The sequence below is a fragment of the Amphibalanus amphitrite genome, unplaced genomic scaffold (genome assembly GCF_019059575.1).
Source record: "Amphibalanus amphitrite isolate SeventyFive unplaced genomic scaffold, NRLGWU_Aamphi_draft 000947F_arrow, whole genome shotgun sequence".
Taxonomy (NCBI): domain Eukaryota; kingdom Metazoa; phylum Arthropoda; class Thecostraca; order Balanomorpha; family Balanidae; genus Amphibalanus; species Amphibalanus amphitrite.
In genome coordinates, this window is record NW_024882441.1 from 37,108 (window position 1) to 51,538 (window position 14,431).

Sequence of the window (14,431 nt, forward strand, 5' to 3'; positions counted from 1 at the left end):
TTTGTCCGGTAAGGAATAGTTGTGAAAAATCCACCCCGGAAGGGCCGAACGATTGATTCAGTGCAAGAATCTCGCGTCTGTCGCTAGATGGCAGTAGTAGCAAACGCCTAAATGTATGCTGTGCCGCTTGACACCAGTCACTGGAAAAAGAGAGCTGCATTTCCGTGGGATTAGCAGCAACTTTGCTTGAATAGGTATGTGAAATTGAGTTGTAGCCGAAAGTGCTTAGGCCCACTCATAGTTATCATTATCATCAATGACCCGTTTGAGTGAGGATTGATGGCTTTTTTGTTAGACAGTGATGTTATGAATCATTTTAGCAGCAAAATAAGGCATATAAAATGCTTGTTCCATTTCCCACGCAGGAGTTACGATTGCGCCATTTCTAACTGACAGTGTAAAATTTGTGTGCTCGTTTGTGATTATTTCCTTCATATAAGGTGATGATTAATTTAATTTATTAATTTTCCATAGTCTTCATATTCGTGGCATCTTGTTAATGAGCTGAGCTGTAATTCTGTGACTATTGAAACTCATGAAAGAGTCCAAGTCCAGATTCCAGAATGTCAAGTTGAGCCTGTTGAGCAGTGAACCGTGGGGCCCGTTTTAGCAATATTGATATTGATATCCTAATATAAATTCGATTTTTATTACTTATATAATATTGGATGCTTTTCCAACCTGAAAACCGTTTTGTTTCCTTTGATTTTCAAGTATTGCTTGATGCATGAAATTGTAATTGCAACAGGCAACAGCAAGGTGTGACTCAGTCATTGCAAGGTTGGAAAAGTTGCCGTTTTCTGGTATCAGGATGCGCCAGGAATTTTGGTGGACCAGGAACTTCCTGGTGCATACGAGAGCACCAATTTTTGGTTCCTGACTCTCGTCCCTACTTCTAGCTGCTAACCTAATCCTTACTATGACCAGTGACCACTAACCACTCAATTACGATCACATAATACTTGCCACTCTCAACAAAAAGTTCTAGTCAATCGTCTTGCTGCGTCACTCGATAAACATTGTTTTCCACACTGTATTGTTTATGCACATGCTTCCAATTCTACATGCATAGGTACATAGAAACACACTGCACAAAAAAACACGGTATTAGTCAAGGCCATCTATAGAAGGTACAGTCACTCCCCCGTCGACCAATCAGAGACAGATCCTGAGTGACGTCACCCCTGATGCTCGCAAGGGGTACTCCATTCCTTTGCAACGTAAAAATGACTAACTTCATTTGAAGATTATTGATGGCACTCTGCACATACCGCTCAGCCGTTGATGTCAATGGAAAGCTCAACTAATTTTCCAGCGACAAAAAAGAGCAGCAATATGCTAAGAAATGGCCGGTTTTGAAGATATAGACGATTTAAAAACCCTCTGCAGCAGCAGGAAAGCAACGTAAAAACGCATCGAGCTTATATTTTTTACTATGGATAAATCATTTTTCAGTAAGTTTTTAGATACGGTATAGATTTAAGTTACAACTTTATTACAATATTTTCATTACTTGAAACTTTATTTCAAAATAATATTTTCAAAAATGGCAGCTGTTGGTAAGTAGCTTGGGAGCGATTGTGGCGCACCACGCCATTAATTGTCCTGAGGCCCCCTTATGATGTCATCAAAAGTGGAGTGACATGGGCCTGGTATTAGTATTAGTATTAGTGACATGGGCCTGAGAGGTGTATCTTCGTGGGACGCCAGACTTACTAATACCAAAAACACTATGCAGACGCAATTGACCACCCCAACGCTGTACAGTTGTACTCCACTGGACCAAAAATTTTGTACTCCACTACCAGAACAAAAAAGTGAAATTCCAACCCTTGATTGCTTATGAAGTTTTATTTTTGTTTTACCCAAAATTTAACCAAATTGAAAATACCTATTGCTTTAGAGTCAAACAATAATGATACCAGTGTAACTATGTCAGTGGAGAATGATATGTGATGCTTATATCCATTATGTTTGTGTTCAATCAACATGAAAAATTGTGTCTGGCCTGTAATGATTATGCAGATGTAACCATTCTGTAGTTCAAGTTTGGATTAACTGTGTATCTCACTTTTTCAGCAAGATGTTCCTCAAGCCATTCAGAGTAAAATCCAACTCACAGATCAAGGGATCTGACAGGTTAGTATTTTGGGACAAGACATATAAAACATAACTACCCACCATTCTCAGTGATTCTTAAATAAATTATTCATCCACTGGTTAAATTTGACTGGATCTTTCGAAACAACTTTGAGTGTCCACGACTCCACAAATATGGCTTCTTAGATTATTTAGCTGTTGACTGAAAGGCAGAAGTATCAAGTAAGCATTCCATTTTAGGGGGACAATAGGCTTGAATGAACATTTTTTTGGTAAATTATAGAAATATGTTCATCTTTTGTTAGGTATAGCTATAGTTTCTTATTGATAAATTGTTATTTTTGATTTCATTCTGAGAGGTGATCACAGATCAGCAGCTTTGACTATTTAGGTGGTAGCCACTAGTGCTGTGGTCAGTGAGTGGGAGACCTGATTATTCATCATTCATCATTTTCACCATTGCCTTTAATAATATAGCAGTGTGGTACTGTTCATAGGTATCATCTGACAATGTCATGTGGCAAGGTAGAACTGGTTGCTGTTAGGAGGAATGAGTAAATGACAATTCATTCATTGTTCCCTACTAAATGATGCTAGCAGAATAACTAAACAGTTAATTTTTAACATGAAATTTTCTTTCCATCAGGAAGAAGCTGAGGAGTCAGATAGCAGCTGCCTTCCCTGTTCTCACCACAGAGGCCTGTGCAGAGCTGATCCCCACCAAGGAGGAGGTCTCCGTGTCACGTCTGGTGACCCACGGGGGCGACTCGGTAGTCTGCTACCTCACCGGCCGGGACCCGGTGCTGCTGGACATCGGCGGCCGCCTGATGCCCACTGTCTACACACTGTGGCGCCACCCGGACCTGCTCTATGCCTTCACCACGTACGCTCCGGTCGTGCAGAAGCTGCGCGGCGGCGCCGACCTCATGCTACCGGGCGTCATCGTCCGAGAGAAGGACTGCGGAGCGCGGGCGTTCGGGAAACTCGATAAGGGACAGCCGGTGGCCGTGAACACTGAGATAAACCGCGCGCCGGTGGCAGTGGGCTGGGCGGCGCGCGACAGCCAGGACCTGTACATGTCCGGCGGCAGGGGAAAGGCGGTGCTGATGGTGCATGTGGTGGGGGACCTACTCTGGGAGATGGGCACTCGCAGACAGCCGCCCGAGTTGGGCGCGCCCGGCGGGGAGCCCGAGGAGGAGTGGGGAGATGACGCAGAGGGTGAGAAGGTGGACGGGGGCACGGTGGACGGTGAGGATGGGACTGGAGACACCACAGCGGCTGGGGACGGGCTGGCGGACGCGGGGGAGGCTGGGGACGGACCTGTGGAGGGGGATGACGCGGAGGGGACGACGCTCAGCTTCCAGAACCTCCGTGTGGAGGACGATGACGAGAACCCGCCGGTCCCCGCCGAGCCCGAGCCCGCCCCGGAGCCGCCGACGCCTGCCAGTATGGACGACCTCTTGTACGACGCCTTCCGACAGGCGTGGCGCACCACTGCCAAACGGATCGAACTTCCCGTGCTCGTATCAAACTTCTACGCGCAACACATGCAGCCCAACAGTCAACGGCCACTCGACGTCAAAAAGTCGTCCTACAAGAAGATCTCCAAGTTCCTAGAGAAGATGCAAAAGGACGGTCTGGTGCAGGTGAAGGAACTTTCTAAAGGAGTGCAGAGTATCGTCTCGGTACGGTTGGATCACCCGGAGATCCGCTCCTACAAGGTACAGGAGATTTGCCGGGACGAGTCGCCGGAGCCGGAGCCGGATTCGGCCGGCCCCAGCAGGTCCAAGGCTATTGAGCGGGTGGAGGAGCTGTACATTGTCAGCGGCAACGTGGCGGCCGTGTTTAAGGAACTGAAGATCGCCAAGGGCACTCCGCTGTCTGCGCAGGAGGTCCGGAAACATCTGACGCAGTACGTCAAGAACAAGGAGCTGCAGAATCAGAACAATAAAACGTGAGTACTCGGCCAGTCGCTGACTTAAAAGTTTCACTAATTCATGTCAAAGAAGTGTCATTCTGATCACTCAATGTTGATAACCTTACGTGTGTATCTATTGAAATGCTAAGCCATTTCTCAAGGCGTTTGTTTTTGTTGTGAATTATTTGCGTGAATTCCTGAGTCTTCGTCTCAAAGCCGACCGTCCATCTAGTAAAAGTCGAGATCTATAGCGAGTAGTATACAGCCGAAGGGGGAGATTTCGCTGATGAGAAGATGTGTTCCGTCTGACTCAATGTTCCTGTATTTCTGCTGACTGTTTATCTCCCCACCGACAGCTTGGTACAGCTGGACCCGACGCTGGCCTCTTGTCTGACCAACAAGTCGGAGGGTCTGGTGGAATCGCTGCGCTGGGACGAGCTGCACCAGCGCTGTATGCAGCGCATGTCGCCCGGCCACGTGGTGTTGTTCAAGGGAGAGCCGCCGGTGGTGAAGAAAGGAGCTGTGCCCAGTGTGGAGCTCAACACGGCGACACGGTCGGGAAATAAAAAGGTGAGATGGCTGTCTTGTCAGGCACAACATGTGCTATCGGAATGGCATAAAGCCATCAATGGGCCACTGGCAATTAGGTCATGTGATGTTCGTTTCGTTTGCCGCTACATTTGCGAATTAATGTGGAAGGCTGCCTAGACTGCAGAGTGTATGTAGACTGTAGATGACACTGGTGGTAACTGGTTGATTATAGAATCAGATGGCGCCGGCCCTACTCACAGTGACATTGATTTTTATGCTATAACTAGCGATACATCGCTATAACTTGACCAAAATGAAGTGCTGGGGATCTTATGGCACACACTTTCTAACAAAATTTATGAAACCCTAAAGGCCTGGCCACACTATGCGTTTTCTGTGTGCGTTTTTTGCGTGTTTGCGGGATTTGCGTAATATCGTTCTAGAAAAAGGGTTATTATTAATTAAACTTCTTTAATATTTATATAAAAGTTAATAAAACGTTTATGTTAATTAAAAGTTTATATGAAAAACATATAGCAAAAACGTAATGTCGTTTCTTTCTAGAACGATGTTCCGCAAATCATGCAAACTCGCAAAAAACGCACGCAGGAAACGCATAGTGTAGCCACTGCATAGTTTTAACACCATATTATCGTCCTGCTTGTAGTTAGGCTAAACAAAACACTGACCTAAGGCTTTGGCTTTAAATCAGCCTCTGCATGTTTTACGCCGACAGCACAGACTCCACTGTCGCGGTATTCCTGCTTACCATTCCACTAGCCACGTGGTATTTATGTTTCTGTCTCAGTGCCTCGATTAGTATGCGACCTACACTGCCGTGCGAGGCTCTGCACACACGCTGCACGCACAGCGCCACCATTAATCAGCTGCACGGCGCACTGCTCACAACTCAGACGGGGGTGCGTGGTGCACGAACCCCCGTTGGTTTGAGGACCGCCGAGGTGCGTCTGTAGCGGTCCGTCTACCCTCAGCGGTGACGGCGTCCAGCCCATTGATCGTTGCAAACCTATTGGCGACAATGGCCCGAGGCGGAGCTTTTTACGACCGTGTGGGCGCTAGTGACCCGTTTATATCATCGGATGGGGCCAGTGGAGATGAGACGCAGTTCCATTTTGACCCGATGGACCTCCATAAACAAATGTGGCTCCATTTCGGATACTTATGGCTATAGCGAGTGCGTGGGTGCTGCAGCGACAATGATGACGGGCTGTCATTGGTGCAGCGTGCAATGAGTGGCTCCGTCTTCACATCAATTCTGTCCTTTCTTTCACTGGCTCGAGTTCTCTTTCTCCCCTTTCTCACGATCTCTCTCCTCCCACCTTCCCTCTCTTTCCCCACCCTTCTCACCGTCTTCCTCCGTTGTCTGACCCCTCATCTCTTTAATCCCGTCCCTCTACCATTTGACCGCCCCATTATACCTCTGACCCCATCTGCCCTTCGTTTCCGTCAGATCACGATGGTGCTGAACCTGCCCGTGTTCGGTATCGACCCTGCCGAGTTCGCTCACCGCTGTCAGGTCGGTGTGGCGGCCAGCACCAGCGTAGGAGAGGCGCCCAACCGGCCGCCCGGCACCAGCCAGGTCATGGTACAGGGCAACCAGATCCGATTCATCGGAAAACTGCTCCAAGGTAGGTGACGGCCGACGGGGCTCAGGGAGTGGAGGTAATGCATGCGGGCTTCGAGTGGCGAGTGGTGTTTCGGGATTTTTGGTGTGTTCAGCTCATGAAGGATGACATTTGCTTTATTGCATGTCGCATGAACAAGAGTATTGTGGAATGTTTCCTTTCAAAGCCACACAGGACGATCTTCTATTTTTTCCATTAGACCCGGACTATGTATTTTTTTCAACCACTTTCCCTGTTGATTGTGCTTACTCTGATCCTGGTAAACTACTACCCTGTTGTGTGCGTGATAGTCTTTGTGAGGATGGTTACTAACTACCACGCGTTTTTTTATCCCGCATGGTTTGTACTAACAGACAATGGGCGTTAAATGGCCTTGATGAATCACTTCTTCGCTATTCGTCGCACTCAACCTTAGGTGTTTTTGCTCCAATCATGTCGCTTTTTGTGGACACGCTTCTTGCTGGGCCGCATTTCCGATCAATCACAGGCTCCTGATCCGTTTCCGTGGATGTTTGCGATACATGGGAACTACATCGCTATTCTCAGCTGCCTGGATCCCACATGAATGTGTCATGGATCATCTCAGTAGCGGGACGTAATCTGATCGGATGACTGACGACTGCAGCAACTCGAGGTGGCTGGATTATTGCATGACTTAGCGTCCCATGCTTGGGGCTGAATTGCATCCCGGCATTTTGGCATTCAGGTTTTAGTAGAGCGACTAACTTCGCGACTAACTTCGCTGCATGCTGGTGTGGTTCCTACTTGTGCTTGGTCTGGAATCGAAGTCCCACATGGGTATACAAGGTGCGAGGCCCGATAGGCGTTGGCTTTGCTTTTCCGTCGGGCCTTGTCCGGTAATTGTGGATGGGCGCTCTAAGTGTTGTCTTTCTCCTTCTTGGAAATCATTAAAGAAGTGCAATGTAACTCTCCCATCTTAGCAGTACTCCAAAGACAACGCGGTTGACAGAAGCATTAACTATTTAGATTGTTAAATTTGTGAATAACCCAGTTACAAATATGAAACAACTATTGAATTGACTGTATAAAGCCATTTACTAGGTCGTTCAATAAGTAAGGTAAAATGATGTAACGGAAGTTGGCACAGATTCAGCACAGGTTCAGCACAGCACAGATTCGGTAGGGGGAAAAAAGGCTCCGGTAGAGGGAAACCTTTATGACCCGTTTTCCCCTAGAAATGACGTCACAAGGAGGTAAAAATGGGTATCAATCGAAAGCTCTCGTTTACCCAGACACAGTCCTGCAGGAAAATTTCACTTTTTCCCCATAGGAAAGTTTGTACGGGAAAATCAAAATTTTGGGTCAATGGGGGGTCCCCCCCGATTTCGTTCAAAATCGGCACACAGGTGCCCCACCACCAGCCGAGAAACTTTCCCCAAAACGGTCCCCGTTGCATTGACGTTTAAGGCCCGTAAAGCCCCCTAGACTCGTAAAATATCCGTAAAATCGCCTTTGTACGGACAAAAAAGTGGTGCTATGGTAAAAATGGGTATCAATCGAAAGCTCTCGTTTACCCAGACACAGTCCTGCAGGAAAAATTCACTTTTTCCCCATAGGAAAGTTTGTACGGGAAAATCAAAATTTTGGGTCAATGGGGGGTCCCCCCCGATTTCGTTCAAAATCGGCACACAGGTGCCCCACCACCAGCCGAGAAACTTTCCCCAAAACGGTCCCCGTTGCATTGACGTTTAAGGCCCGTAAAGCCCCCTAGACTCGTAAAATATCCGTAAAATCGCCTTTGTACGGACAAAAAAGTGGTGCTATGGTAAAAATGGGTATCAATCGAAAGCTCTCGTTTACCCAGACACAGTCCTGCAGGAAAATTTCACTTTTTCCCCATAGGAAAGTTTGTACGGGAAAATCAAAATTTTGGGTCAATGGGGGGTCCCCCCGATTTCGTTCAAAATCGGCACACAGGTGCCCCACCACCAGCCGAGAAACTTTCCCCAAAACGGTCCCCGTTGCATTGACCTTTAAGGCCCGTAAAGCCCCCTAGACTCCTAAAATATCCGTAAAATCGCCTTTGTACGGACAAAAAAGTGGTGCTATGGTAAAAATGGGTATCAATCGAAAGCTCTCGTTTACCCAGACACAGTCCTGCAGGAAAAATTCACTTTTTCCCCATAGGAAAGTTTGTACGGGAAAATCAAAATTTTGGGTCAATGGGGGGTCCCCCCGATTTCGTTCAAAATCGGCACACAGGTGCCCCACCACCAGCCGAGAAACTTTCCCCAAAACGGTCCCCGTTGCATTGACGTTTAAGGCCCGTAAAACCCCCTAGACTCGTAAAATATCCGTAAAATCGCCTTTGTACGGACAAAAAAGTGGTGCTATGGTAAAAATGGGTATCAATCGAAAGCTCTCGTTTACCCAGACACAGTCCTGCAGGAAAATTTCACTTTTTCTCCATAGGAAAGTTTGTACGGGAAAATCAAAATTTTGGGTCAATGGGGGGTCCCCCCCGATTTCGTTCAAAATCGGCACACAGGTGCCCCACCACCAGCCGAGAAACTTTCCCCAAAACGGTCCCCGTTGCATTGACGTTTAAGGCCCGTAAAGCCCCCTAGACTCGTAAAATATCCGTAAAATCGCCTTTGTACGGACAAAAAAGTGGTGCTATGGTAAAAATGGGTATCAATCGAAAGCCCTCGTTTACCCAGACACAGTCCTGCAGGAAAAATTCACTTTTTCCCCATAGGAAAGTTTGTACGGGAAAATCAAAATTTTGGGTCAATGGGGGGTCCCCGCCGATTTCGTTCAAAATCGGCACACAGGTGCCCCACCACCAGCCGAGAAACTTTCCCCAAAACGGTCCCCGTTGCATTGACGTTTAAGGCCCGTAAAGCCCCCTAGACTCGTAAAATATCCGTAAAATCGCCTTTGTACGGACAAAAAAGTGGTGCTATGGTAAAAATGGGTATCAATCGAAAGCTCTCGTTTACCCAGACACAGTCCTGCAGGAAAATTTCACTTTTTCCCCATAGGAAAGTTTGTACGGGAAAATCAAAATTTTGGGTCAATGGGGGGTCCCCCCCGATTTCGTTCAAAATCGGCACACAGGTGCCCCACCACCAGCCGAGAAACTTTCCCCAAAACGGTCCCCGTTGCATTGACGTTTAAGGCCCGTAAAGCCCCCTAGACTCGTAAAATATCCGTAAAATCGCCTTTGTACGGACAAAAAAGTGGTGCTATGGTAAAAATGGGTATCAATCGAAAGCTCTCGTTTACCCAGACACAGTCCTGCAGGAAAATTTCACTTTTTCCCCATAGGAAAGTTTGTACGGGAAAATCAAAATTTTGGGTCAATGGGGGGTCCCCCCCGATTTCGTTCAAAATCGGCACACAGGTGCCCCACCACCAGCCGAGAAACTTTCCCCAAAACGGTCCCCGTTGCATTGACGTTTAAGGCCCGTAAAGCCCCCTAGACTCGTAAAATATCCGTAAAATCGCCTTTGTACGGACAAAAAAGTGGTGCTATGGTAAAAATGGGTATCAATCGAAAGCTCTCGTTTACCCAGACACAGTCCTGCAGGAAAATTTCACTTTTTCCCCATAGGAAAGTTTGTACGGGAAAATCAAAATTTTGGGTCAATGGGGGTCCCCCCCCCCCGATTTCGTTCAAAATCGGCACACAGGTGCCCCACCACCAGCCGAGAAACTTTCCCCAAAACGGTCCCGTTGCATTGACGTTTAAGGCCCGTAAAGCCCCCTAGACTCGTAAAATATCCGTAAAATCGCCTTTGTACGGACAAAAAAGTGGTGCTATGGTAAAAATGGGTATCAATCGAAAGCTCTCGTTTACCCAGACACAGTCCTGCAGGAAAATTTCACTTTTTCCCCATAGGAAAGTTTGTACGGGAAAATCAAAATTTTGGGTCAATGGGGGTCCCCCCCGATTTCGTTCAAAATCGGCACACAGGTGCCCCACCACCAGCCGAGAAACTTTCCCCAAAACGGTCCCCGTTGCATTGACGTTTAAGGCCCGTAAAGCCCCCTAGACTCGTAAAATATCCGTAAAATCGCTTTTGTACGGACAAAAAAGTGGTGCTATGGTAAAAATGGGTATCAATCGAAAGCTCTCGTTTACCCAGACACAGTCCTGCAGGAAAAATTCACTTTTTCCCCATAGGAAAGTTTGTACGGGAAAATCAAAATTTTGGGTCAATGGGGGGGTCCCCCCGATTTCGTTCAAAATCGGCACACAGGTGCCCCACCACCAGCCGAGAAACTTTCCCCAAAACGGTCCCCGTTGCATTGACGTTTAAGGCCCGTAAAGCCCCCTAGACTCCTAAAATATCCGTAAAATCGCCTTTGTACGGACAAAAAAGTGGTGCTATGGTAAAAATGGGTATCAATCGAAAGCTCTCGTTTACCCAGACACAGTCCTGCAGGAAAAATTCACTTTTTCCCCATAGGAAAGTTTGTACGGGAAAATCAAAATTTTGGGTCAATGGGGGGTCCCCCCCGATTTCGTTCAAAATCGGCACACAGGTGCCCCACCACCAGCCGAGAAACTTTCCCCAAAACAGTCCCCGTTGCATTGACGTTTAAGGCCCGTAAAGCCCCCTAGACTCGTAAAATATCCGTAAAATCGCCTTTGTACGGACAAAAAAGTGGTGCTATGGTAAAAATGGGTATCAATCGAAAGCTCTCATTTACCCAGACACAGTCCTGCAGGAAAATTTCACTTTTCCCCATAGGAAAGTTTGTACGGAAAATCAAAATTTTGGGTCAATGGGTAATGGGGAAAAAGTGAAATTTTCCTGCAGGACTGTGTCTGGGTAAACGAGAGCTTTCGATTGATACCCATTTTTACCATAGCACCACTTTTTTGTCCGTACAAAGGCGATTTTACGGATATTTTACGAGTCTAGGGGGCTTTACGGGCCTTAAACGTCAATGCAACGGGGACCGTTTTGGGGAAAGTTTCTCGGCTGGTGGTGGGGCAACTGTGTGCCGATTTTGAACGAAATCGGGGGGGACCCCCCATTGACCCAAAATTTTGATTTTCCCGTACAAACTTTCCTATGGGGAAAAAGTGAAATTTTCCTGCAGGACTGTGTCTGGGTAAACGAGAGCTTTCGATTGATACCCATTTTTACCATAGCACCACTTTTTTGTCCGTACAAAGGCGATTTTACGGATATTTTACGAGTCTAGGGGGTTTACGGGCCTTAAACGTCAATGCAACGGGGACCGTTTTGGGGAAAGTTTCTCGGCTGGTGGTGGGGCACCTGTGTGCCGATTTTGAACGAAATCGGGGGGGACCCCCCATTGACCCAAAATTTTGATTTTCCCGTACAAACTTTCCTATGGAGAAAAAGTGAAATTTTCCTGCAGGACTGTGTCTGGGTAAACGAGAGCTTTCGACTGATACCCATTTTTACCATAGCACCACTTTTTTGTCCGTACAAAGGCGATTTTACGGATATTTTACGAGTCTAGGGGGCTTTACGGGCCTTAAACGTCAATGCAACGGGGACCGTTTTGGGGAAAGTTTCTCGGCTGGTGGTGGGGCACCTGTGTGCCGATTTTGAACGAAATCGGGGGGGACCCCCCATTGACCCAAAATTTTGATTTTCCCGTACAAACTTTCCTATGGGGAAAAAGTGAATTTTTCCGGCAGGACTGTGTCTGGGTAAACGAGAGCTTTCGATTGATACCCATTTTTGCCATAGCACCACTTTTTTGTCCGTACAAAGGCGATTTTACGGATATTTTACGAGTCTAGGGGGCTTTACGGGCCTTAAACGTCAATGCAACGGGGACCATTTTGGGGAAAGTTTCTCGGCTGGTGGTGGGGCACCTGTGTGCCGATTTTGAACGAAATCGGGGGGGACCCCCCATTGACCCAAAATTTTGATTTTCCCGTACAAACTTTCCTATGGGGGAAAAGTGAAATTTTCCTGCAGGACTGTGTCTGGGTAAACGAGAGCTTTCGATTGATACCCATTTTTACCTCCTTGTGACGTCATTTCTAGGGGAAAACGGGTCATAAAGGTTTCCCTCTACCGGAGCCTTTTTTCCCCCTACCGAATCTGTGCTGTGCTGAACCTGTGCTGAATCTGTGCCAACTTCCGTTACATGGTAAAATGTGCCATACATCAATTATATGAGGAATTCAAGTAAAATCGAATATACCGTCTGAATCTTTGAAAAATTTTCTACACAGCCCGCCAAACTGTTTTTAGGAGTTTGGCTCACTGTCCGAACACGGTCGGTATGAAAACATTGATGCAGCAAAGGTCCGTTCTAAAAATCCCCGTCTTGTCAGGCGAGCCAAAATTCACCTCAAAACGATTGAGTTGACCCTGATGACGCTCTTGCCATTAGCAATGCTTGCTGGTGAACAGTTGGTACGACAATTTCAACAAGAACACTTACACAGCAGTGTAAGAGACGAAGTTACAGAACAGGTAGACTTGTGCCCGCAGGCCTCTCTGGATTTATCACAATCTGTAAAGTTGGGGAGCTGATTATGGAGACCCAAAGCATCTGCGTGACTGCTTTCATTGATTAACAGAGTGAAGTGTTATGTCGAAACAGTTCTAGGCATCATCAGATCATATGCTAAGGTCTTCACGAGGTAAATACAAAGAGAGCTCACTGAACAACAGAAGGACGCCCAACGAGGCATCATGTGTGGCATCGGCTTTGCTTTAGCGGTACATGAAAGCTGAAGTACAGTACAGCCGTGATCTGGCGCCGTCCCACTTCAACTTGTTTGGACCCTGTGTGTACTTTTGAATCCCAACTGATCAGGCAATCAAGAAAATAATCAAGACATAGCTTTGGAATAGCAATAAGGAGTTTTCCAAGCAGGATTTCAACGCTGGGTGGAGTGCTGGGATAAGCGCGTGCGCCTGAACGGTGATTGGATGTAGGTTCAAGTTCCGAAGGCTGGGGAGGCTGGCCGGAGAGACCTGCTAGCAAATGCTTATAGCCAATTTGTAGACGAGATTTCAATGAACATATGATGCTAGTTTTGTGTTGTTGCCCCAAAGGTGGACTGAAATACAAGTGATTTTACCTTACTTATTGAACGACCTAGTATTTGCATTTCTTGTCTGCATTCCAGTAATGTTTTGTATCTGGTTACTTTTCTGCAGAAGTATTGCTGAGAAAAGTGTATTTCTTTTGCAGAGGACTACAAAGTGCCAAAGAAGTATATAAAAGGACTGGAAAAGGCGCCTAAGAAATGAATCGTTTCGAGGAACGGCTTTCAACTTGTTTTGTTGTTGACGTGGACCCTTGTGATATTTTTCTTATACGGGAAATGTAAAGGCACCGCTGGTTTTAAACGTGACAATACAGTAAATATATGTGCTGCTTTGCCATCCTTTACGCTACAAAGTAATGCAATGAAGACAAGAAGAGGATTGTGGGCTAGTCGTTGTCCGTAACTTACACCGAGGCACTTCAGTGCCACAAGCCCACACACGTTCTCTTTAATTCTTCATGTACATACGCTAATGACCCGTAGATGTTTTTGTGTCGCCGTTTTTTTGTAATTCGATGCATCTAAGCATGTATTGGCTGGTAACTCCACGTGCTCATTTGACCTTCAAGAACACATATTCGCCATTTCGATTTTCCACTTCCACAGTCAAAATGTCTCTTTTGGAACAAATAACGACACTTTGCAAGCTTTTATCAGGACGAGAGAGCTCTTACCACGTGGGCTTCGCTTGCTCAACTACTGCCAATTCCGCGGAATGGCGAGTAGCCCGCGCCGCGACTGGACGATATCTCATCTCCTTCCCTACTCGACATTTACTGTCTGACGGGATCTGCGACGTCGGCGTCTGCATCTGTCGCCCTCGATTCTCCCCTCCTCTGTGTCCCCTCCTCTGCTCTGTCGCAGCACTCTCATCTGTCAACCAGTCGTGTTGATTGAAGGGCCTAGTGAGATAGGCACTCCGCCTCCGTTGCATTGCGTTTTCATCTGATGTCAATTAGGATATTGTGCGGCATCATTTGTTATTGTGTGGGGGTTGTCGCTAATCAGTGTGACCCACGGGGTTCTATGGGTTCTTGCGGACTCAGCGCGTTCTATGGATTCCTGTGGACTTAGTGCGGGCTCCTGGACTTACGCGGAAGTTGTCACATATGTCTGTTTGTAACCCTCATTCGCCAGTAGGTCGCATGTAGGTCACAGGGGTAGTCATAACAATGCGGGTTATTATGTGGGTCCAATGCCGACGATTACATTGGG

The 14,431-nt window shown here is 46.9% G+C and overlaps 1 protein-coding gene across 1 annotated transcript; it reads left to right on the forward strand.

The window, feature by feature from the left end:
- The first annotated feature begins 372 nt into the window (after positions 1 to 372).
- Positions 373 to 13,548, forward strand: LOC122368438 (eukaryotic translation initiation factor 2D-like). The gene is made up of 6 exons (XM_043342366.1): positions 373 to 440; positions 2,080 to 2,139; positions 2,747 to 4,054; positions 4,375 to 4,588; positions 6,021 to 6,198; positions 13,360 to 13,548. Exons 2-6 carry the CDS (start codon positions 2,084 to 2,086, stop codon positions 13,416 to 13,418), a joined length of 1,815 nt encoding a protein of 604 aa, XP_043198301.1. The 5' UTR covers positions 373 to 440; positions 2,080 to 2,083; the 3' UTR covers positions 13,419 to 13,548.
- The last annotated feature ends 883 nt before the right edge of the window (positions 13,549 to 14,431 follow it).

What these genes read in the sequence shown, in the direction of transcription:
- LOC122368438 (XM_043342366.1), top strand. Translation starts at nt 2,084, where the DNA reads ATGTTCCTCAAGCCATTCAGAGTAAAATCCAACTCACAGATCAAGGGA. An exon ending in CAGATCAAGGGATCTGACAG is followed by an intron (nt 2,140 to 2,746) that starts GTTAGTATTTTG and finishes TCTTTCCATCAG; the next exon opens with GAAGAAGCTGAGGAGTCAGA. An exon ending in CAGAATCAGAACAATAAAAC is followed by an intron (nt 4,055 to 4,374) that starts GTGAGTACTCGG and finishes CCCCACCGACAG; the next exon opens with CTTGGTACAGCTGGACCCGA.